General features: G+C 34.9%; 1 protein-coding gene across 1 annotated transcript in view; it reads left to right on the top strand.

Moving 5' to 3' along the window:
• The first annotated feature begins 7,779 nt into the window (after positions 1-7,779).
• Positions 7,780-26,654, top strand: part of trpc7b (transient receptor potential cation channel, subfamily C, member 7b) — a 41,579-nt gene continuing 22,704 nt past the window's right edge. The window contains exons 1-3 of the mRNA XM_088604493.1: positions 7,780-8,343; positions 18,083-18,860; positions 23,413-23,595. Of these exons, the coding sequence (XP_088460619.1) occupies positions 8,342-8,343; positions 18,083-18,860; positions 23,413-23,595 (963 nt within the window). The 5' untranslated portion in view covers positions 7,780-8,341. The remainder of the gene's footprint in view (positions 8,344-18,082; positions 18,861-23,412; positions 23,596-26,654) is intronic.

Below are 26,654 nucleotides of genomic sequence, written 5' to 3'. Positions count from 1 at the left end.
CCTTCTTAAGGTGGGAGACAGGGTGAATACTATCTTATGAAATATGGTAAAATTATATTCAAGTTATATCTGATGAGAGTGTGATGATTTTTATTTCATCATTTGTTATGAATTTTGGTGATAGGCACCACAATCTTCAAATAAGTTAGAAAGCACTAGTTAATGAAACTGACAGATATGAAAATGATTCTTGCAAAGTCATCATTGTCAGTCACAATAAGATGCTGTCTGCATTTTTTTGATTGCTTTGGAAAAAATCTTTTACGCAATTAAGGGACTAACCTACAAAATATCTATGAATAGATGTATACTCAATATAAGTTCCATCTTTTCTCAGCTTAGTGAATGTAGAAACCCACTACATTTAAATTCAAGATTCTTACATGCATATGTAAGAAATCTTTTCATAAATAGGTTTAAATTACCTTGGAAAGAGTCATTATCCAAATGTTGGCCAGCTCTAGACTTGTAGCTGTGATGGGGTCTTGAATTGATTTTCCTCATAAAACAGAAGTGTTTAGGTGATCAAGAGTAATTTTCCATTCTCCAGGCCTTGAAAGCTATGAACGATTCTACTGTTAGGCATCATTAAATTATATTATATTAAAATGTGGATCAAAGAGCTTTTACAATTAATTTTCTACTCTCAGTATTAACAGAAATTGACACCTTTATAGAAATGTATGCATTCAGTATTATTAAATGATTTTTATGAAACCTTCACAAGTATCTTAAAAATATATATAATCGCCGTATGTGTGTATTTCCAAAGCTGTGTATTATTATTATTGTTGTTGTTGTTGTTGTTGTCACTGCAATTGTGCAAGCGTATATTTATTAAAGTTTCACACTGCTTATCCTGTTGTAATAACAAGTCTACTTTCCATAATCATTTATGAGCATGTCTGGAGACCAAGTACTGAAAAGAATGTTTAATTGCCCAGCAAATTTCTCTTTCCCTCTTTGAGAAGGAATAGATAGGAAAAGAAATATGATCATGGTAATTTATGCGCTCTAATAAAAAAAACATACATTTAATATTTTCTTCTTTTTCTGAAGCCTGCAAATCCTGTCTAATCAATTCACAAAAGGAGTAAATGAAGGAGTACAGGAAATTTTCTCTCAGCACTTCTTCCTTTGATTACTAAAATACTTTCCAAAACCCTAATCTTTTTCTTTTCAAGGCTTGTGGTAGATAGAACAAAATGTTCCTGGACATAGCTAGATTGAACAGAAAATAACATGTAGGGGTAAAGTCTCACATTGGCTTACATTTTTCCCATTTTAAAAATAAAAAGATGTGTATAGTATAGTATATTGTGTTTCAGAACTCTTGTAAGCCACTGACAGATATCTTTAGAAATCTTGAAGATATTGTCCACTCTCAAAGAATATCGCAGTTAATTCTGTCATTTCAAATTCATTTTCTGTCATTTCAGAATGTTCCTTCCCACTCTCAATGCTAAATTATTGCTGTTTTGTATTTTGAAAATGATCTTTAGTTATAAGAAATCTTGTACTTATGGTATCAAAGTATTACTCTCCCAGCCTGGTAGCCTTGCTGAAAAGTGTGAGGTATATTATTTGCTGTCTATTCAAACATTGCTTAGCCTTCTCACCTTTAGGGCAAGAGTCAATAGCCACAAAATTATTCATGAAAATGATTCAACAGGTGAACTGCCTTAACAGAAGCTTGACCTCTGTGAAAGACAAGCTGATTTTCAAGTGGGGGTTGAGAGATCTCAAAAAGCCACAGTTCCATGTTGTGATATAAATCAATTTCTCTAGACAGTGAATGTTTTTTTCTTGGCATCCATTGTTCCAAATGACATCTAAATGTGACCTCCTTTGAATGAAATACTTAGAATGATTTCCAATTGTTCCTGTAAAATTAATCTCTCAATTAAGAACCATCCTAATGAAATCACAACCTTAAATTATTGTGTCTATTATTTTGGGGATTCCATTGTCCATTTCTGCAATGTGATTTTGGGACTTTTCCTGCATTCCACAAATTCAATAATGAATGGCTGTTACTATTTCGAACTGAACAAAAATATTTCATTAACATTTTCAGATACAAATGAGCCAGACTGAAAATAAGAGTATTAACTGAATCTTCCTCAGGGAGTTAAATGACATCCATTTTGTGTATGTGACAGCACATCCCCAGGAGACAGTGAACAGGGCAGTGACTGGGTCAGCATCCTCTTAGCTACCATGGAGACAAACTATGTCAAATTAAGTACATTCTCTCCTTTAAATGGGGAGGTCCATTCATTTTAACAGGTCGTATACCATGGGCTTCTTTGATTCACAATACAGTGTGTGAGAATAAATATAAAAATATATATTTTTAAAAAGCTATTAAGGCAATTATGTGAATCAAAAATACTACCAACAGACAGGACATTTACTATAAAACTGAGTTGAAAATCAGTAGTATCACCATCATCAAACTCATGTCTATTAAACCAAACTAAATGTGTACTAAACCAAATATACCCTGGGCAGAGAGTATGTATTTAAAAAATACAAATAAAAGATAACAGTATAAAGCCTCTGTTGTTTTAGAAAGCCACACCTGAAGAAGGCTTCACAGCCGAAACGTTGTGTTCTCTTTCTTCTTTTTTTCAGCATGGAATAAACCTATTACTTGTTCCTAAATTAAGTGTGACTGTTCAGTAGCAAGTGCTATTTGATTTTCCAATCTTTCTTTGAACAGAGAAGTTTTAGTTCAGAAATACAGATTAAGAAAACAAAAGGGGCTCTTTAGTTTTTTGTTATAACTGGATGCCACAAGTAATGGCATTTATAAGATAATATTTTTCTACATTCATCATAAAATCTATATTTTCCTCAATAAAATCATACATTGCTTTAATGAACCTAACGATGACAGGTCTGATGATAGTGTCTTTCTATCATGACACTTGTGGTCTCTGTCTTTGTAGTAGTTCTACAGTTTACAGAATAAAGTTATTTTTTTTACACTGACAACAACTGTTTTTCACAGAAATAGGCATTGATTGTGATAAAAGAAGCTGAATTACTTTACTTTGAAGAATTATAAGATTCCTGCATTATTACAGATTTGTAGAAGTTATATAAAATAGATTGCAAGGTAAATGGTGAAAAATGTATCAGAGTAAAGAATAATTAAGATCATAAATATAAAAGAACTGTAGTCCGGATATTTATGCATTCATTGGGAAAACCAGTAATATTACAAGGTAGCAAACATCATACAGTATATTAAGAAAATTGGACCATTATTCTTCTGGACTATATCCATAAAAGCATGCTATTCAGGTTAGATGTTTCCAAATCTACTAAATAGAACTGAGATGTTATTTGTTTTAAGAATGTGTGTGCGCATGGGCGATGGGGGTCTATTAAAAATGTTCCTGTTGCCATATACTATTCCTGTCTTTATGGTTTTATTTGTTTATTGACTCATTTGTGCGTTCTTATATACAGTACATATATAGTACAACACAATATACTAGTAAATATTTTTATGTAACCATTGGAAACATTTGTTTTTACTTGGGTTTTGATGCAGTGACCAAGTCTAATGTACAGTATGCATCCTTGCTTAGCAGTTGTCTGTCATTGTCTGGGGCTATAGACTTTTCCTCAATACAGTTTTGGAAATAAATGGTAACAAAAGGTGAACGTGACTAATTGAGAGCTGCAGGTCATTAATACATGTTCTCTTGCTGTGCCTTTTCCAGGAACTCAACATCTATGTTCATCATGGAAAAGACAAGCAAATTGATGTCAGATTTCCTGTCTAGTAAGATTCAACAGATTATTTATAGAGCAAGTAGCAGACTTCCAGACAATAAACTGTTATAATACTCCACTTGTTGCTACAGTGGTTTAAGTAACACACCAGCCACTTTGCTTCACTTCATTAATATCTTAACAGTGCACACTGATTGAAAAATGTCTTCTCTTGCTTCTGGTACCTGGAAATGGATAAGCTTATGGTTCTATTTTGTATTTCTTTCCGACAGTATCAGATTAAACCATCTGCATTACCAGTTCAAGTGAATGTAAACAATATTAATCAAACAAAACACTAATTCTTCTGTTAGGGAATTACTTTGAAAATTCAAATTACATTTTAAAAATTGAATTATTTGGAAGCAGACCAGTATCATGTCTGTGAAAAGTATTCTTCAACAAGGTGATTGAGTAAAAGCTTGATTTTCCTAGATAAACTTGCATCTAGTTTTATCTCAAGATTGCTGCCTTTAGCCAGACCAGGGGTATTCCCCTTTGTCAAAATATTCTTTATTAAAGCTCTCTGCTGATACTGTCTTGAAAGGTACAGGTGATTCTTTGTCTCTTATTAAATTCCTCATAGAATCATAAGACAAGAAAATAAACCCAAGCACATTAACAGAAAGGACCAATCCTGGCAACACATACAAAGTGTCAATAGAATCACAAGGCACCATATGGTTCTATACAGTACAGTGGCATTTTTTCAATAAGCCATAAACTATATCAGTTTGAGCTATGGCAAGTTTCATTTTAGATAAGACTTAATTGTGCAGTGGAAAAAAAAGACATACTGTATGTCTTCTCAGCAGAAATAAATAAAACCTAAACACGTTCTTGGAAGGCAGGACTTCTGACATCTGTCTACCAAGATGCAACATTTTAACACCATTACATAGCTTCAAGCCCTTGTATGATTTTGCACAGATTCACTCCAAGAATAATCCTGGCAGAGAACAACACTATAGTCATTATGTCTATGTCCAAACAAATTCCAGGATTGAATGCATGGTTTGGATAAAACCCTGGTTTCAAGGTGAGAAATGTGGATATAAAATGATTCTAAAAGAGAAAGAGAAGGCTGTGATAGTGCAGTACATTTTTTTCCCATATGGTTCAAAGGAGGTATACATGTATATCAATTTTATCCATTATTCATTTTAAGCAGAGAATAAAAAGCTGTATTTACAAGAAGCAATCGGTCTTCTTTGATCCCATGGTGGGCAACAAGAAAGACATTTTCATTCATTTGAAAGAATGGGCAGATGCTCTGTTAATTTCATCATTTTGATGACATTGTGGATCTGGTATATATCAAAGTGAAAACTGTTTTTTGTTGTTAAGTTTTTTAATCTTAAAAGGCACAGAAAGCCTAGTTTCTCTTGTGTGCAGTAAGGTCTAAGACTGGTTTTCTTATCAATTAAAATTAATTGTTGATATAAGACGAAATATAAAAAAATCAACACCTACTCATTATTATATTCAGTTGATATCTGCAGATGACAAAACAGGACAGTAAAAAATCTTTATAATTTCTATATCCGGGTTTAGTGTCACAAGCTGTGCTTCCAATAGAGATTAATTAGAAAAATAAGCAGTGGTATACATTAAGTCAAGATCTGGATAGTGTGAAGATGGAACTATCCTCTCCTCCTGAACATATACTTTAGAGGAGAATGTTAAAGATCTCTGGCATTGCAAGATAGGATGTTCTACCTGCTGAGTATTAATTGTTTTGTTTTATGTTGCTGTCCATTCAGTGCAGATTGGTGTAAACGAAAGACAGTTATGTGCATAGCTGACTCATTTCCTTTATCATCTAAATTAATAAATTGGATCACTTGTTGAGGTGTGGTACTACTGAAAAATACAACTTAAAACTCTTAAATTGCATGGGCAGGCTCTGTGTAGATTAGAACTATATGCTATGGATCAAGTAAGAACAGCATTTTTGTCTTTTGAATAAAGTGATTTACACTGAGGTCTAGCTTCAAAGGAATCAAACTTGAAAAGAGCAGCAGCGAGATTGAGTTTGGTACATAAATTCACACAGTGCTGTGAAATGAAAGGGAAGAGAAAGCTATTATAAGCACTTAGTGTACAAACTGCCCCCACACCTGTCTCCCAAGATGAAAGACTACTGTACGGTTTCGCCTTTTTGTTATTTGTTTGTTTATCAATGGTTATATTTTGCCAGAGGTGACACTTTAGATCAGTTTCTAAGCTGTCTTCAGACAATATGACATGACAGGTAATAGTGAGCAGTTTCCTTAATGTTGCAGATGATCGATGTTAAAATTGCCAAAAGTCTGAAAAAGAGGAGACCATCATGTAAAAGCTCTTAATATTTGCAAGATGCAGAAAGCCGGGATATCTGGAGGTGAAATTTCTTTCATGGTCAAAAATTGGCATAATTTGTAAAGCCTTGAGGACCACTTGAAGTCTACAGCATCATCTTGAGACCATAATTCTGTCAGATAGGTTTACTTACTTTGTGTAAGTGCATTGAAAAACAGAAAATATTACATTGTATTTCTGAAATGGCATATTACATATAATAAGTATATCCCATACCTAATGTGTGCAAACATGAAAAATCATGAAAAGGTGACTTTCTCAACATAAAAAACTGCTTTAGTTGCACAAAATAAAATGATTGTTTTGAGCTGTTAATAGTTCCAAGGCAGTTTCTCTGGGATAACAGTGAAATGATTGAAACTCTTCTTTTGTGCGTACAGTTGAATATGTTTTGTAATATTTGAATGTTTATATAGAATTAAATATAGAAATAAGTTCCTTTAAGGCAGTTTTATTGTTTCAAAAGAAGTGTGACAGTGTTTGAGAAGCAGCATTTTTTGCGGTTTTCCTAAAAAGACTTTAGACTCCTTGCATTTGTTGCTTTCAAAAATACATAAAAACGCTTGAGCACCTAGGATTTCTTTTTAAATGGTAACTCAATTTCCATTTACAGATGAAGATTTTATAAGTAAATTGCAATTGCAATTTTTTTTCCAATTGCATTCTTTTCAAGAGAAATTACTTTAATTGATGGATGAAATTCAACCATTTTCATCTTTCAGTCTATTCTGTAACTTAGTGTTTGGTATTTGGGGAAATATTGTTTTCAATTATTTCATGATAACATAGTTTTGTGAAACCTCACAAAATAAAATGGAAAATATTACAAGAATGTGTGGAAAACATCGAATCTTCTTTCACATGCTGTAGTTCTGTGTAACACAGGAAAGATCATTTGTTTTTAGAAGAAATAAACACAAATAACTCTGAAACCAAATGTATTACTTTGGATAATGAAGACTGAAATTGCAAACTTGGGCTTTGCACTGTTACTTTGTTTTATCTCAACACTTATTCTGTTTTTAAAATAAAATTATAGCATTAAAATAAAAGAAAAACCTACCAAACTAAAAACATACCTCTCACCGCATTTCAAGATAGTTCTACTGAGGACCCTTGCTCTTTACAAAACAAACTCATAAATGTTCTTAAAAGCAAATCCACAGGCTTAAAGGAAATTCTTACTTTTTTGTTTGCTATGCTAATGTATTTAGTGTAGTTATTTAAGTGTAAAGTTGTGCTTTAAAGTATTTTAAAGTATTTGTCTATTGTCTTATTTTTGTTTTAAGAAACATAATAACATTTACATAATAACAGGTCTAAAATAAGGGGTTATGAACATTCCTCGGTGAAATGTAGGGTATGTACATACAAGTGTATATGATAATGTATGTACTTTATATACACGGGAAGGCGGGAGGTGGGGGAGACTTTGAAGTACATGTACAGTACCATTATTCTGTATGTTTTTTGGGGGAGGCATAATGTTGACCTAACACAGAACACCAAGGCAGAACACTGCTTTAACAGAACCAAATGGGAGGTCGTTCTTGTACGAACGTTTCTTTTTTTCTCTCCTCCCGACTCTGTCAATTTGCTTAGTCTCATTTAGCGGCTGTTAGTGTTTTAATCAGCTAGGTGTACAGTATCTAGTTATTACGTCAGTAGTACTAATAATGTTATCTTTTTGTCATCTCTAGCTTCTGGGGGGGAAGAAGAACTGTAGAGCTGGACTCGATCGCCGCCACCGAACTCGCCACAGAGCGCGTCTCATCTCTTCCACACAGACCAGAGGAAGCCTCTCAGCAACAGGGGCACCTCGCGCTAATATGAACAGCGGAGATTCTCATTTCACCCAAAGGCGCGGCGGATCTCGCACTTAACTCAGTATATGGGGAGGACGTCTCGCACTTTTAGCAGTCCGAGTTAACCCCCAATTGTAAGACACCTCGCACTTTATCAATGCAAAGGCAGAATGCGCGCTTAGGTGAAGCAAATGGAAAAAACGTGTTTTTTCTTTTGTACCATGGACATCAGAACTAACAGACATGCTTATAAGGAAATCTGCAGTGCATTTCAGGACCTTGGACAGCGTTCTCATTGAAACCGTGACACAGTGGATTATGGCAATTGGTGTTAGGCATATCTGTCTCATTTAGGGAAGAAAGCAAAACAACGCGCTGCACACCGGATGTAAGTACTGTACTATGATTTTTGTTTCTAATGGTAGTAATATGTTTAAATTTTCAAACAAGTCATGTTTCCATTTTTTTAGAAACCAATAACTGTTTAATATCAGTCTATTGATTGTAAAATGTGTTTTCCTTTTCTTTACTCTTGATACGGAGCAAATATTAGGCAATCCACTAAGGATATATATTAATAGTAATAGTAATGTCCTCATAATCATCATCCAGGCTTGACTTATTTCTGGATATATTTTCAGGCTTCCACTAATATAAAGTTTTTTTTTATCAGTAACTCTGTGACGTAAGAGCATCGCAGCGACACCTATTGAACAATTCCTTGACGTGTATCAAACAAAGGTGAAGCATTTGTAACTTTAAATACTGGGAAATATAGCACTATAATGCTATAACGAGACATTTTTACACCAATATTATGGAACTGAAGCTTAAAAACGTTATTACACATTTCTGTCAATTTGTGAACTGATACAATTCCAGAATGTCTTCATTAACAAAGGGCAGCAACACTTCTTCTTTTTCTTAATATTAATATTAAATAATAATATTAGTGTTTATGCACTAATTCACTTCACAGTGAGAGGTGTCAGAACCCTTTTCATAACAATTTTATTTACTATATCGCAAAAACGAAGGTAGTGTCTTGACGGTATAAGATAAGTAACAAAGTAAAAGAGGTATAATACCAATTATAAGTAGTGGGCTCTAATCTTTAACCTTAAAATGGTAATAGTGAATAAAAACGAGGATTTAGACCCGACCCTAAAATGCAAGACTGCATGCCTTTGACCTCTGAGTGGCGACCTCTATATACTGTACTGTACGTCCCGTCACAGAGCTGTGACTGTTCGGAATAGAAGACTAGGAAAGTAAAGTATTCTATAAGAAACTTGTCTCCGTAAAGTACACTACATAAATACAGTAGGAAATGGTTTCTCGAATAGTAATAGTAGTACTTGATTTGTAATTATTTATTAAAAAAGGTTAAATGGGAATTTATCTTGCTTTTTTAGCTTACAGTACATCTTCATATTCAGTGACGTTAATCCGAACGATGTAAGAGAAATAATCATCTTTAAACCTGCATACTCAGGTGAGCACAATAATATAAATGTTTTCAAAATCATATATTAATTGTATACATTAATGTGTTTACACACATTTGCACACGTGAAATAATTGGTATAAAATGTATTTCTAAATAACGTTAACAAATGACATGTAGCTAACATATTAATTCGTGATTTGATTTTCAAATCAGAGACAGCTGCCTTTAGCTTGTTGGGGCGTAATGGTTTCCAGCTATTATTGTGCAAAATAAATCCCCTTCTTAAACAAGATATTGCAAGTATTCTCTATGGGCTTAGAATGGGGGTATTAGACAGCGTGGTAATATCTGGATTATTCCAAATGCACATTACCATTATTGATTATATTATTAAAATATTCAGAACTGTCTCATTTAAATTATTGCAACGCGGGTTTACACTGTAAACTAGGTTATAGAAATTTAACTTATGTGAGATTCAAAATGTAGCATTATAATATACACGTCCATTCAACAAGCAGTATCGAACTTTCGCTATTTGCATGTATTAGAAAACATGACTGCTTTACTGCTATAGGTATCTAAACAGTTGACATTTTGTAACCTTGTGATTCCGTGACGTTAAGTATTCTACGGAACAATGTCCATTCCGTTTAAAGTTCAGCTGGGTAGTGTGATAGATTCACTTCATTTGAAATCCAACACGACCCATGACTACAGAGAGATAGTTGTGACGTCTTTAGATGGTGTTTTACCTCTTTTTTTCTTTTTTTTTTTGGCGTGGGAGGGGATGAGAGGAAATCCCGAATTTTCTAGTGTATTCCGTTTCAAATCCTTCCCCACCCCCACCCAAAATCTCCATTTTACATTTTTTAATTTATACACGAACGATACAGTATCTCCTACTCACCAAGTCTGCCACTTTACACAATTGCTTTTATCTTTACATTGTAGAGAAATGCCTACTCTTTGTACTCTTGGCCTTTCGGGATTTATCCGAATTCAGCACCAGGATACTTACGTTCAGAAAAGTCTTAAGAATTCCCTGTGAGGCGCATGGTTGTTGTAGCAGTCACACCAGAATTCTGCCTGTCTTTTAGCGGGTTCGGGGTCTTGAGCCATATTTGATTACATGAATACTGACGCTTGTCAGAGCTCTGATTTTTTTTTTTAGTATTTTTTTCAGAATGAAATGGTTGTCTTCCCTCATTTCATCTTACAATTCAGACACTGTGGCAGAGCTTGTCCCGTGTATTTCTCTCGCTCTTATGCTGGCCTTTTTAATTTTTCCATGGTTGCAGATGAGTAGGGTATGTTTACCTGAGAATGCTAAAAAGGTTTCGGTCTCCTTTTCCTCAAAATGTAGTTGTGCCTTTCACATTTATGCTAAAATATTAATTAATATTCCAGTTTGTTTAGTTCGTAGAAATGATAAATGTAACAAAACCTTCTTAGTTCAGAGAATAAATTACTTTTCCCCTTAACAGAATAAAACCAATTTTTAATACTTCCATAAGCAAAAGGAGGTGACAGTGTACAGTGGTGTGGAGATGATCCATGTGGAAAGGATTTCCCTTGTCACATGCTGGCACGGTATCTGTATTCAGGTACTGCTTGTGCTAATGACCATGAGTTCATCATTTTCAAACCGAAGAGACAAGTGTAAACTAAGCATGTTCACAATATTTACCCCAACTACAGTAACCAGCGATTTAATGTGATGATGCTACTCTAGAGGGCACTGATAGGAAGAAAAGCAAAAAGAAAATGCTAAGAAGTGTTAATACACCTTTTTGCTATACAGGCAGCTTGTTAGTGGAGAACCTACTGATGGTGATTTATGATTGGACTTTTCAAATTAGGAAGGTGAAAAATGTTTCCTCTTAAAAAAAAGACAACTGATCAAATAGAAACAGCCAACCTTTAAAACTCCTTCACACTTATCAACTAAAATGAACTTGGCTTCTTTCCAGACATTGTTTTTTTATTCGTAATCACTGTTTGTGCTTTGAGAGGTTGTGCATTTAAAATGAGACAAGAGATAACACCTTCTGAAAAAAACAATTAACATACATTAACATATGAAACATATGAAAACTGCTAAATGTCTCAGAGGACAGCAAAATTCTTTATTTTTCCCATGATGCTGTTTTTAGCTTCACTTCAGATTTAAGTCATTGTAGAAAATCTGCAGTATTAATGCTAAGGCTGGATCACATTTTCCTACCTGGGGAAATGTGAACGTGGCTGCTTTCGAAGATGAGAAAGGATATCTGCGGCTCACATTATTCAAGGTCCTTCCACCTGTAATTAATTTAACAGGCTTTTCATTATTTGTATTGATTTCCACATCATTTTTTTCTGTGCTGTTCATTCTATTTGTTGGTATTCCTCCACCTCAGGTGTCTGTTGGCATTACAGAGAGGTGACAGCATCATGTTGTAGTATTTGCACTGACCTGTAATTTCATTATTCCTGTTTGTGATTATTCCAGCACAGGACAGCTGTTTGCTAAATCTGTGATTTTTCAATAGGCTCTTTTGCCTTGAAAGATCCTTGAAACTCCTCCTTCCTGCTATCCTATGAAGGTTATCTGTATTCATGCTCTTTGGCAGCATGATATTTTCCAACGCTCCACAATATGTTTGTGGATATGGGCTGTGTTGAGTGTGCTTTTACCAGATATTCCTATAGGTGTACAGGTCTATATCTTAGCCCTGACTTTTTTCAAATAAATATGACATATGTTTTCAGGTTTTATGGATAAATTAATAATTAGGAAATCAATAACATAAAGCAAAATGCAAGGGAGATGAGGTAACACAACATGTAAGATTAAAATATGACTTGTTTCACACAAATAATATTTTTATTAAAGATTAAATGTTAAAACACCTTCTTCTGTGAGAAATCTACATTGAGATCAATTGCATTCCAACAGAGTGTATTCAAGTTATATTATAGAAATCATACTAACACATCTCCTTATCACTTCTCGGCAGATACAAAAAAATCATTTCCATGTATAAATTCGAATGTGCCTTTACTAACATTTATTTCATGTCCATCTGATGTGCTGAATAATAGATTTGTAGTAAGTCTTGTCAGTCTGTTTTATTAATTTCAAGATGTATGATTATACAGTATGTGGGAAGTAATGTTAAAATCTTAGATTTATTCTCATATTACAACTTTCCATTTTTTTCCAGTTCTTTTTCATTTTGTGTGTGCAGCACATACAGTTTGTACAAGCCTCATTGTCATTTTTTAATTCAGTGTATTGTTAGTTTATTGTTCCTTCGCAGTTCTTCTTATACTTACATTTAAGGTATTATATTGTAAGTCGCCCTGGATAAGGGCATATGCTAAGCAATTTACTAACTTGAGTAGGTTCTCTTATTTTACTATAGATTTGGTATAAAAGTCTGTGGTTGATTATTTGGTCCTTATGATTGAAGTATTGATTACATTTTCCACATTTTTGGTTGTCCCAATGTAGTTTTGTTTTGCTCTTCCAGTATTCTAAACAAGGGTATTCTCTCCACTAATACTCTACTGTTGTTCTGCATTCATTGCCAAGAACAGGATGTACTTTTTTATACAAATGGTTGTGGGATTCTGGAACAAGCTACCCATCTGTGCCGTGGAAGGTGACAGCCTGTTTTTTTTTTGAGGAAGTAGTTGAAAGAGAGGTTTGGAAAACTTAGCTACTAGCAACCAAATGTGCCTAATGGACAAAAGGGCCTCCTCTCACTTGTAGTCTATTTTCTTGTATATGAAAGATCCATGTCTATCCACCCTCTCACATACCTGCCCATTTATAAGTCTCACAACTTCTCCAGCTGAATCCTAATGTCTTCCTCTTGCATTGCACAAAACACACCTCAGCAAAAATTCTTCCTTCCGCAACTCTGAAATTAATCTAAAAATTAATTTTAAAAAAGCCATATATTCTTACTGAATGCATCACCACTTTGAAAACTTCTTTCGTCTTTAAAATTTGTTTGTGAAGTGGATTAATTTTGTAGATGCTTTCATACAGGGTTTTATTGTCCTGTAGTTTATCTTCGGCAGTGATTGATGACAAAACTCTCAAAATTCTTTGTTGGGTCCATTTCTTCACAGTCGCAACAAACAAGACTAAAGTTATTTACGTTTTTGACAAACAAAGAAAAGTACTTAATAATCTTCAAATCTATTCCAGAATAATACTTTTAGTGCTTTACAATTATACAGGAAGTTTTATTTTCTATAAAGATTTTGAATTAGAACCATTACTATGATTTAATTCACTATGATTATTGCCCTTTATGTTTTTAATGCAATTTTCAAAAAAATCTAGAAGCAATATCAATTACATTTCCATTAGATTTAATTTTATTTTGATCATTATGATCTCTTAAACCATATTGTTCTACTCCTGTGTGCAACTAGAGATGAGACGTCTTAAGGCCTGGTTACATCTCCCCACAGCACTATCTATACAGCTGGGCATACTGTTATACTGTAGGTAAGTCATTATCTTAATTTCCCATTCCCTCTAGGTGCTGATTTTAGCTTTACATCGATTAGAAAAGGGTATTACTCTAAATAATACTACAGTTTTTAAAGTATCTTTTGGAGAGAATTATTATGTTAACAAAATACAAGTGTCTGTATATACAGTATAACTGCAAATAGTACGACTATTGCAGCTCATATTCCACCATACTGTAGATATTACTGTACGAATGTAAGACACGAGTGAAAATGAAAGGAATGGGCATTAGAAGGCAGGTCTTTACACAAAAGGCTGTGGGAGTCTGGTACAAGCTAGCTGCCATTTTACTGAAGCTGATATACTGGCTTCCTTCAAGAAATGAGTGTGAAAGGCCCTCTGATTACTCTGATCAATTACCAACTAGCATGCAAATACAGAAGGGGTGAATGTCCACCTATTGTTGTTAATGTCTGTATGATCTTAATCCGTTGCCCATATTTAACTTCTTTAGGATGTTGGTTCTTGTAATGAACAAAATCCATGTAAAGAGTTAGTTTACATTTTGAACAATTTGAACAGTTTGAACAATTATCTCTGTTGTAAAGCTGAACAAAACAACAAGACAGTGTGGAGAAATTCCAAAACAGCAATGCTATTATAGTGAGCATGTGATATAACAGACTGCTGTACTGTATTAGCCAAGGATTCTCATAGACAATAGTTTAATAAACTCAGTTTTGAATATGCTTTAAAAATAAGTCTTGTGGTTGCTACTGAACAAATTGTCCAAAACATCCTGCCCATCACAGGGCTTTTTCTTCTCAGACTTACTGTAGTCAACAACTGTATAAGAGAAATTCATCATCATCCAAGAGAATAATTTGGCATTTATCTGATTTATGAAATGCATTTTATTCTTGTGCAGCTCAGACGGACTGCCACGATAAACTCAATAATATTAGAAATACAACTGAATAGTTGTTATATTAACATTGAATCTACATTTCGATGTGTGGAGGGTGAATCACTTATACATGAGTTCACATAAATTACATGTCAAATCTACAATCACTATTAAATACATATTGTACTGTATTATAACAATGATTCGTAATTTATTTGGAAGGTTGACAACCTTATCCAGGGTTTACAAGTATAAGGTAGAGGACAATGCAGAAAAAGTGATTCTGACAAGGTAGAATTATGAAGTTGTCTTATGTTTAATAAAATGCTGAGTCAAGGTTTTTCAAAATCAGGATTTAATTTTATACTCTTATATTTATATTCATCTATCCATTCATTATAAGAAAGGTGTTTATTCGTAATAAGGGTCGCAGCAACAGGGAGCCCACCTGATAGATAGTGGTACACATAGAAGATTAATCATTAAGTCAACTATGACCTTCTGAAATGACACAGAAGCACAGAAGGACAATGCTGTTCTATTTTTGTACGTGGTGGACCACAATGACTATTTGCAAAGGAGAGTCAGGATATTCCTGCATCATTTTATTATAGTCTATTATAGTTGTCCTAGTGAGATGTATCCAATATCTTTAAATCTTTATCTAGTAATGTACATCCTCTTTCTGTGTACATCGGCACCAGGTCCTGTCTATCTAAGGCTCTTCAAAAAGAGTTCCTTAAATGTAAGAGATAAAATGCAAAACAGAGAACATTGAGACTTTTCTCTGACACCAGCTGCGCATAGAACAATATGATCAACACCTACTTGCAAGTCTTGAGAAACATTTACATCAAACAAAATATAACCTCCTTATTTTTTGGTTTCTTTAATATGAACGTTTGAATGCATTTCTTACATTTTTATTTTGTGAAGACAAAAAATGACAAAGCTCAATGCTTTGTTATGAATCATACACAAAGAGCTGAAGGTCTAATGTGGAAAAGTGTCAGATTTACTTCCATACATCTGTGAGTGATTCTGCTGCTTCCTTTAACTTACCATGAACCCTTGTCAGTCACAATTCTTTAACAAACGTGTGGCTGTGTTATCTATTTTCTGGTTGGGAGGGGTAGCCTGTGCCATCCAAGCAAAAAAACAGGGGTCTGAAATCATGGAAAGACAAGATAAGGAGGTTTAAGACTTCTAATTCTTCAGATAAACAGTATCAAATAGAAAGCTTTTTTTTCATTTATGCTATGCCTGTCTTTATCTTAAAATGTCTTATGTGAAAAAGACATAGAATATTTAAAAAGTCCTGGCAGACTAAACTAATTTCTGTTAAAACATTGTGGGTTTGCCACATCATAACATTGCCCTGCTCTTTGCATGATTACTGTATGAGCAGCATTCGCGGTTGAAAGTACCCCTAAAAGAGGTATGTAAATGAGGGGTAAATGAATGGGGGAGATCATGAATATCCGCATCAACATGACACATATTTAAAATGCAACGATAGTTACAAAATGCCAGCAGAGGGAAGCTGCAGAATAAAGATTTAATGCAGTGGAGAAAACTGGAATATGAGTGAAAATAAGCTTATTTTAAATAGTGGGTTTTGAAAATTGTAATGAGAGGGTGTGGTGACTTGAGCAAAATAATAGCAGGTCATATCAGTGAAGAATTTTTGTAATTATATCATTTCGGTTCACTGGAATTCACCAGATACTGTCTAAGGTACAAATTAATTGAGAATTTGAAATATGTGCTGAGTGTGAAGAAATTCAAGAGGTTCTCAAAGCAGCAGAATATATCCCTGTTATTCTGATTTGTTGCATTGCTTCTGTTACCATCCTGTATCGTTCAGGGATTTTAAATATTGTAGGTTCAAACCGAAATGGAAACAGAACAGTTAAGAGAGACACACATGATAATACAAATTTGTGAGATGGCTTTATAAGAAAATGCAGTAGAAAATAACCCCCTGAAGAGCAGTTCTGTTTTTTGAAGAAGACTACAGTATTTGTAGTGACTACGTGGGAGATATGCCATGCTTTTATCTGAGAGTAAATATGTTTCCGTGTGTTCTGTTTAAAAATGGAATTGTTTAGTTTCCAGCGCTTACCTGAAAGTCTTGCCATCTGTGTTAGATCTTGCTAAGAGTCGCAGCTGATTTGCCTGCAGAAATAAACATGAAAAAGAAGCACTGAAGCATTCAATTTGCAAGAGAATTGTGGAAATATATACTGTGTGTACTGTGTATTAAAGTGAAAACAATGTACCTATGGAAAAGGTCTAGAAAATTAAGACTCTTGGCTGAATCCATTTATTTAATAAAATAGATGTGATGAAAACACCATTCTTGCTATGTACTGTAAAACACCAAAATCAGTTCAATTATAAGGCAGTGCAGTCACAGGCATTGTAGGGAAAACGAACAGATCATCATCTGGCAGAGCAGGTGCTGTATAATTTTTGCAAATGATAAAGCTTTTAAATAAAGGTCCTTTTTAGATTCAGAAGTAACTTCTCTACAATAATAGCAGACATAAAAGCAGGGCTGTGTGGTGAAAATAACACTTTTACAAAATGTATTTCTGTGTTATCAAGGCCTTATGGTTGAGTGCCTTAAATTCTGCATGGCCCATGACATCTCTCCAGTCACACAAAGTCAAACGAAAAGGGTCAATTTATTAAGCTGTTGCTTAGAACAATAAACTGTAGTGCCTGAGAAGTGAACAAGGATTTAGTAGTGAAAATTAGTAGTGAAGTTGATGAACAAATAAACACTGCAACTATGTTTCAGGAAACAAGCTTCTTCTACCCCCAAATCAGTCAAATAATCATTCAATTAATTAAGCAATCAAAACCAGTAACCAGCTAAGATTTACTTTGATGAACTAGTCAAGGTCAAGCCTAATTTAAATTTAACTTTGGTTGCAGCTTCTTATGCTGTAGTTTAAACAACTAGGTGTCAATTTTATTAAATGCACACCAGCACATACACTTCTTTAAAAAAAATAAACTGAATTTTGGAAATCACAGACAGCATTCAAAAAGCCTAAATAGCCATTTTCAGTGATGTGATCCAACTTTATTGCACTTTGTTGTTAATGAAAAATAAAGATGTAAATAAATATGTTACTCTTTGTGTTACGTGGTAAGTTAATCATGAAAACGGTCCCACTTATGTTACATGGTAAGTTAATCTTACTTTAAAAAGTTACCAAACATGGTTGTATCCCACTTGAACAATCTAATACTGATAAGGATTTCTCTCTCATGCATCGCAGGCTGCAGAGAAGTGGTAGTGAAGTCATGCATCGCCGCCACACCACACTCCGGGAGAAGGGCAGGCGGCAGGCCATCCGCGGGCCAGCGTACATGTTCAACGAGAAGGGAACTAGCCTAACAGCGGAAGAGGAACGCTTCCTCGATGCCGCTGAATACGGTAACATCCCCGTCGTGAGGAAGATGCTGGAAGAGTCGAAGACCCTGAACTTTAACTGCGTGGACTACATGGGCCAGAACTCCTTGCAGCTGGCAGTGGGGAACGAGCACCTGGAGGTGACAGAGCTGCTCCTGAAAAAGGACAACTTGGCGCGAGTGGGGGATGCTCTCCTGCTGGCCATCAGCAAGGGCTACGTGCGGATCGTGGAGGCCATCCTCAATCACCCTGCCTTTGCCGGCGGCCTCAGGCTTACCCTCAGCCCCCTGGAACAGGAGCTGCGGGACGACGACTTCTACGCCTACGATGAGGACGGCACCCGCTTCTCCCACGACATCACCCCCGTCATCCTGGCTGCCCACTGCCAGGAATACGAGATCGTACACATCCTCCTGATGAAGGGGGCTCGCATTGAGAAGCCACACGACTATTTCTGCAAGTGCAACGAGTGCACTGAGAAACAGAGAAAAGACTCCTTCAGCCATTCGCGCTCGAGGATGAATGCGTACAAGGGGCTGGCCAGTGCCGCCTACTTATCCCTTTCCAGCGAAGACCCTGTACTTACTGCCTTAGAGCTCAGCAACGAGCTGGCAAGACTTGCAAACATAGAGACAGAGTTTAAGGTGAGAAATTGAAGGTGGTGTAGATGTCCTGGTAAGGTGGCATCATGATACTGTATATTAGATTTTGTGTCCATTGCTGCTTTTCTGTTTCTCATAATTTTGTCTTCTAGTATAAATTCAGGGGTTATTTAAAAATCTGGAATCCTCAGATGAGGATATTTATATTTGAGTATTTTGGAGTAATGAGTTCTTTTACAGGTACATGTTTTTCATGTTTAGCTCAAACTCACTACAGTTTTTATTTTTTCTTATATGTTTCCTTTTAAATGCAAATTTGCTTGTAGTAGTCCCATTACTACTATATGGAAAATATACATCTCTTCTTAAAACATTTGTAAAGCATATTGCTTAAAAATAGACTTTGATTTTTTGGGGGAGACATGCATCTTAGTTTTGTTAAGAAGAAACCAAACTTAGCCATCTTTAACTCCATCCATATCCATCTGGATCCTCAAGAACTTGATCACAACAGCTCAAGGTAAGCTATGCATGAGCAGCCAACATGCCATTTTGTACTAGCCAATCCATCACACTCACCAATCAAATCCAATAGGCTCATCAGGTATTGCTCAACTTAAACACCATTTGTTTCTTTCTCTCCACATCCATAGAGATAAAAGGCATATTTATTGCCATATAATGCAGATCTGTCAGGATTAACTACTGAGATTTCAGTAAAAGATCTTCAAAGAATTGTGTTTCTGTGTGAAGTGAAAAACACTGACCTAACAATGTGTAAGACATTTGCACAGTAATGTACATATTCTGTTATTTTTTATTTCTGAGGTAAAGATTGAAATTGGGATATAGTAAATACCAGAAGCCAGATAGATTTTTAAATGTATTACTCTATTCGTGAGGAACAAGTAATCAAGCTTTTTACAATGACCCAGATGTCTTTTTCTGTTTATGAAGAAGATGTACATGGAAAAGGTCCTTTTAAAGGACAGTATTTAATTGCCAGCAATCAAAATGTTATTATTTCCTAATTATATATCATCCCTAATGTTTTTGTAGATACAGTTGAGGCCACATATTTAATTTCTTTTCCATGAAATTATTAACTGTACTATTAATAGCCTGACATCTGTATAATTATTCTATCTTGGGGCTGTGGCCAATTCACCTTCAAATAGGGTTGAACAAAAATATGTCTGTTCAAAATTAAACCTTTACAGTGTATGCAATGAAAAATCTTTAGGTCCGAAAAAAACCCAATTAAGTTACATTTCTTAATTTCTCATGTGTTTGAAAACCATTTGCTTCATTTATTCCAATAAACCTACTTAGTAGTTGTATTATATGTAGTGTAAGTACATTTGTGTCCTTTATAATAAAATAAGTCAACTTCTCACAAACATTATGTTTTTTATCTTTTGTAAACATAATCATTCCAAACCCCTATTTCACAAAAGAGCTACGACGTCTCCAACTCATCCATTGCCATATTCTAATATAGCATGATTTCAAGTTAATTCAATACCAAAGTGTAGCACCCACCTTAGGTGACATCCCAGAGCCATTATGCATCAGCAGACTCACTGTACAGCACGTCATACAAGACTGACTAAGTATGCTACAGTGGAATTTAGCTGCTATTACGGACATTAACCTCCGAGTAGAACCTATGTTTAATGTCTCATTTAAAGGACAGCAGTTTGAACACCACCCTGTCCACTGCCACTGTACTGGGACATTGTTTTAGACTTTCTGGCACAAAGGGAGTAGAGATACATACTGGCCCACTAACCCCATTTGTAACAGCAACCCGTTATTTCTTGAAGATCTGCGATCCCAGTGCTCAATAGTCCCAGCTTTGCTTTGCTCCTGAGATTTGATGAGACCAGGCTACAGGAGGTGTGTACCATCCACATATTTACACACAAACATAGATGATATAATATTACCCACTGGAACCCTCGAACTGCTCTGTCTATTAAGAGTTACTGTTTTAAATGCATTTACTTCCACCCCATCAGCTTCACAAGTGAAACACATTCTGTTTGAACAATACAGCAGTATGTGAGTTTCAAAATACAGAACAGCAAAGGCTATAAACGGGATCATGCACGAAATCTCCAGAGGAGCTGTTTTTGCTTCTTCTCTTTCAGCGCAAGGATTAGTACATGTGATTTTGAGAATGATAAAATCAGAGATAAACCCCACTCTCTTTTTGAAAGGCAAACTCTTTCTCTAAAGGTCCTTTCCCAGAGGATATCGCTTTTTGAAGTTATTGACATGAAAGGTTACTTTAAATTAAAATAAAGTCTTATTTTGTAATTATTTGCAGTTTTTTTTTCAGCCAAAAAGACATTGCTTTTATCTGCCTGTACAAAAAGGCTGTTGTGTATCCCTCAAAAGCATGCATGAATCGAAAACAGTTTTTACTGGAAAGGTAGTTACAATTATACTCTGGAATGTGCTACCTAAGATAAGAAATAGCTAATCTTGCTTGTGGCGTGCATGGAATATTTTTTCATGTAGTGAAGAGGCAATTTATACCCTTCAGGCTTTCAACATCTTACAAAAACATGTTTCCGCGAAAGGTGCTGTACTTCATTGCTTCAGTCTGTTAACCTTCCACTGTATCTTTGAGATCATTTTTTAGGTTTTGCTTTCTGGAGAAAGGTAATTCCTTTATAGAACTCAAACATTCCCTGTTTTTCTATCCATGGTTTACAGAATTTATCTTGTCTTTTCCCAGTGTGACACAATCAGAGAGGCCTCTATATCAGTTGTTATTAACACATTGAATCCAACCATTCCAGAACCAGTATTCACCCTGAAAAAAAAAACAATATTCAATATTCAGCCTGAGTTTCAAAAATCACCAAATTACAACTGAATTTTTCCATTCATGTATTTTCAATAGTCATTTCATCCAATGCATGATGCTCAATTAACTGATGTAGAAAAATAGAAGTGTCTACAATTGAGAGGGATAGGTAGGCAGCTGTACCTGTCTAGGGGCTCAATTTTCACCCTACACAAAAGAGACTCTAGCACCCAAAGTAAAAACTCCACTGCAGGCTAAGTGCAGTGTAATACACAATTTATTATAGTCACTGTAGACCAGTCATTGGGTATGAATCCCTTTGAAAGCTTTTCGATGCATAAAGATTCTAGAACTCTCTCATGCAGATTCATGCCACTGACGAATATTTATGGTTTCATCCTGACATCCACATAGTCGCTGCAGATTATGATCTACTGCATATGATTTTAGAAATAGTTTGTTGGTGTTTTTTTTACCATCATGGGCATCTATTTGTTGATGGTGACACTCTATATAGTAGTGTTGATGTAATATGTTGTACAGTACGTAGAGTCGTTTTATGTTTTATGAGAATGTTTTGGAAATAAATATGCCATAGATTAAGGATCTCTCTTCACATGGCATTTATTAGAGCATCAAAATATCTTTTTCTTCTCTTTTTGACCCCTTAATAATTGCTTTTCCTGTTTGTGTCACTAATTTACAATTTAGGATTGGAAGTATGATGAAATTAAAATGATCCTTTGAATTTTCCCTGCATTCAAGCATAAAGTCTAATCTTCTGCTCCACCCTTAGGCTGTGTACTCATGTGTTAAAGAAACAGATGTGCACACCACAGTTGCTGAAAATCTGCATTACCCTCCATCATTTCTGGAATACATTAGGAAATAAATATTTTCTTTTTTCACCAGTCATACTGTATGCACATAGTACTTATTTTGTCATGTCCACATGAGTAATTCATGAAGAAATCTAACACATTATGGTTATGAAAGAATGAAAGCCTCACATTTTCATTAGTACTCTAATTCCTAGTATTGAATTGATTTATTTTAATTATTATTGGGTGTCATAGAATAATACATCAGATGAGATCTGATTGCAACTGCCATGTAAAAAGGTTAAGCTTAAAATGTCCTATTTTGTGTATTGTTATTTGATATACTACATTTACAAAACAAAGAACTTATGGAAGTGCTTCTTGATTGGGCTCACAATATCAATGCAATATGGTTGCTCAAAATATAGGGCAGAAATTGGTATGGAAAGTATTTTTCACTAATTTACATCAGTCAACATGTTATGCAAATATTCAGCTAACAATGGATGAAACCGAAAGTTGCCCAACAAATTAGTTATACCATTATATGCTTTAAAGTAAATTACTGGAACTTAAAAGAGCTATTAACACAACAGCCTGGCAAACATAAATGCCACAAAAGGTCAATAAAAGCAAAATAACTACTGCTTTGTAATGATAAAAATAGAGTTTGCTTTTATCATCACAAATTATTTTCAGCTGTTGAATTTTGGAGTTTCCAATGCACCCTTTGAAACTTGGCCTCTCCACATGCCTATGACATTTTCAACTGCTATAACCATTACAAAAATCTTCACTAAAATTCAACTATACTAGAAGGCAATTGGTGTAGTTTTACAAATTGTATGAAAGATATTTTTGTTGGAACTCTTTTTACCTCTGTTTCAAACACAGTAAACATGTGTTCTCTATGTTTGTAAGTAAGCAAATTCTCTGTGTTTGCCTCCCCTTGCAGAATGATTACCGGAAGTTATCTATGCAATGTAAGGATTTCGTTGTCGGGGTGCTAGACCTTTGCCGAGACACCGAGGAAGTGGAAGCCATTCTAAATGGAGATGTGGACCAGGTACCTCAGGGGGATCACCACAGGCCCTGCCTCAGTCGTGTGAAACTGGCCATCAAATATGAAGTGAAAAAGGTGCAGCCTCGTTAATTTACCTGTGTTGGGTTCATTAAGTAGGGAAATCATTTTTGGGGATATAACACCTGTCATTTGTGTTGCGTGGCAGCAGATCAAAGTTGGTGACCTCATTGTTCTGTATTGAAATGGATACTAAAGACGAATGGAAAACTGTCCACCCAAATTATGTCAAATGTCAAGAGTTATGGAAGACGTTGACATCTCTACTTTACCAGAATTTAAACACCTTGGCTATTGCAACTCATTATCTAGCTACATATTTTAATTGTATTTCTATTAAAATTTGAAAAGTAATCCCATCATCATTTTGTATTCCACAGCGGATTCATATTTATAGTCTTTAGCATAAGGCAATGTATCAAAATGCTAAGTGGGTGAAAACTGAATTGCTAATTGTGTCCTGGAATGATCTGGTGCGTAGGAGGCAGAAGCATGGGAAGATAGATGAGTCTAGATATTAGATTTGTCTGGTAGTCATGGGTTAACAATATTCATTAGTTTCTGTCTAAAATGGACATATTAGAAGAAAAGGATTCAGAGCTGAGATCAACTCAGTAAAAGAAAAAGAAAAGGCTCCGAGGCAAAGACAGAAGCTGAAGTAAATTGGGAGGAGGGGGGGGCAGTTGTCATTTAAATTTAGTTTTGTGTGATTTAATGTTTCCCCATTTACACATTTTTTAAAGAATAACAGGACTTTCTTACAGAATATATGAAAGAAGACAGAGCTCCCACAATGGACCCACAGTTTCTACTGAGATTATTAATGCAAGAAAACAGTGTCTTCCTTACCGTAGTCTACACCACACCTGTAATGCTGACCCTAACCCTAGGGTTAGGCATATGTAATAATCTGTATTACTAGTCAAAATAAATTAAGTATAAATTATTAATCAATATTAATACATTAAAAGATTGTTTATAGACAGTTCCTGTATGTTGGAGATCTCAACTAAAGTGCAACTTGTTAATTTAGATCTAAATTTAGGTCTATATTAACAGATTTGTATGAATAAATGTCTATTAACAGTACATGTTTTTAATGTTGTAATACAAAATAAAAAATCTTGCATATGTAGCAGAAGGTGACCCCTAAATGCAGGAACTGCTTTTAAAAGTTAACTTTGTAGCCACATGCCACCTAACAATCCTGCAACAGGTTGTTTTTATTTCCCAGACCCAGCAGTGCATCCACAGGAACGACAAGACTGTTATCCTATATAATATAAAATAGTCTTCCTCAGATGCTCTCTAGAGTCCCTGGTGTCAGAAGCTAATCAATACATAAATTTCAACGCAAACTTAAATTTCAACAGGGTTTATGATACAGTACCTGCTGCCCCATTTTTGTCAATCTGTGACAAATATGTTTCAGGGTCTTATCAGGATAAGGATTTGTTACTTCCACCCAATTAATCTTTATTAATTTAATCCAATTAGCATTTATAATTTACATTTGCTAACCCTGTTCTAAAGTGTCACCACGTTGTCAATATGAACAATTTGTTAACAAGTGTCCAACATGTCAGTGTTACTTCTAGCAAGCCAATTAGCATTAATAATGACTTCCCACTCATCGAATGAGAGTGTTTAACAGGGATACCAAGTGTTTGTGTTATGTTGATAGAATTGTTATTGTTTTCTACAGTATGTGTCATATTCAGCTTTGACATCAGAAAAGAGACTGTTGACATCTGTATTGCGGTTAGCTCAAATAACTTATGAACAGTCAATGGAATTTGAACCTATTAAAACGTTCTTTTACTTTGGAGAAAAGGTAAATCTAACAACACTCCCACGGATACAATAGTGAAATTGGCTCCTGATCTTGAAAAGAGTACATGAAAATTTTCTTTTCTATTCTATGGTTGTGGATATGAGTCATACAATGCCTACAAAATGCAGCTAAAATGTAATATAATATTACCTTTATGAGGATTCATAGCACCCAAGAATAAGATGTGTTTGGGAATGTTGGGAATGAGATTTGGCTAAACCTTCTTGGTTGAGGGATAGTCCTCTGACCATGGGACCAGAGGAAGTTAGGATTCCAGTGCAGAGTGAGAAGTTAGACAAGCAGTAGACGCAAAGGTGGAGATGACAGCATCAGATTTTAGTTTACTTTTACAGTAAATGGTACTGTAGATATCCTATACAGACACTCCTTCATGACATGACACAAAGTAAAGTTGACTTAGTGCTGCATTTAACTTTTTCAGCACATTTGGATTCTTTTTCTATAGATGTTCTTTTTCTACATCATTCACACTGTTCAAAATGTATGCACAAGCAAATGTGCTCCATATAAAACAATGAAATAACTTATTGTGGATTGTCAGGTTGTACTTTAATTGATGCTCATAGTATGGTTATTTTATGTGAAAAGAAAATGTACCCTCCAGGCTGAGCTGACATCCTCAACTTTCAGATAAATGAGTCGCAAATGAACTGTGACTTTGCTGTAGAGATAATTGGTGAAATATTTTGAGGTGCTTATCCTCAAATGTCAGGAACGTGATTCATTTGCCTTCTGAAGCTTTATGTTGTTGAAGGAGACAAAATATTGTTTGCTGTGATTGTACTGCAAATCAATTCATTAAGTCTTGCATCCTTTTATTTATAGTTTCTCCAAAACTCAGATTTTGAACACGGGTATAAAAAAGTTTAACTGAAGAATATTGGCTGAGAATAGGTTTTGGGAGTGAGTAGACGGCTCTCATTAAATTTATAGAAAAGGTACAGACAATAAATTGAAAGCTTTTGAGGTATAAAAATGTATCTAATTGGGAAAGGCAAAAGAACTTTCTTGAAATTACTTTTTTGAAAAGATGAAGCGAAACTGGCAAAGGGTTTTTGAGCATATTATTATCTGCCTTTCTTTAGAAAGAACAGTATCTCAGCAGATGTTTTAAGAAGGAAACACAATATATATGTAAATGGGATTGCGTCTTAGGAATGCTTAGCTTATATTGCTAGTAACAAGAGAAATGCTTAAATGAATTTCTTTTTAACAAGGCCTCTATTCCTCCTCAGCTGGAGTTTTGGATATGTCGGAGCAA

The sequence above is a fragment of the Lepisosteus platostomus genome, chromosome 13, assembly GCF_059453375.1.
Source record: "Lepisosteus platostomus isolate fLepPlt1 chromosome 13, fLepPlt1.hap1, whole genome shotgun sequence".
In the NCBI taxonomy this organism is placed as follows: domain Eukaryota; kingdom Metazoa; phylum Chordata; class Actinopteri; order Semionotiformes; family Lepisosteidae; genus Lepisosteus; species Lepisosteus platostomus.
This window is presented reverse-complemented; position numbering and strand designations above follow the sequence as displayed.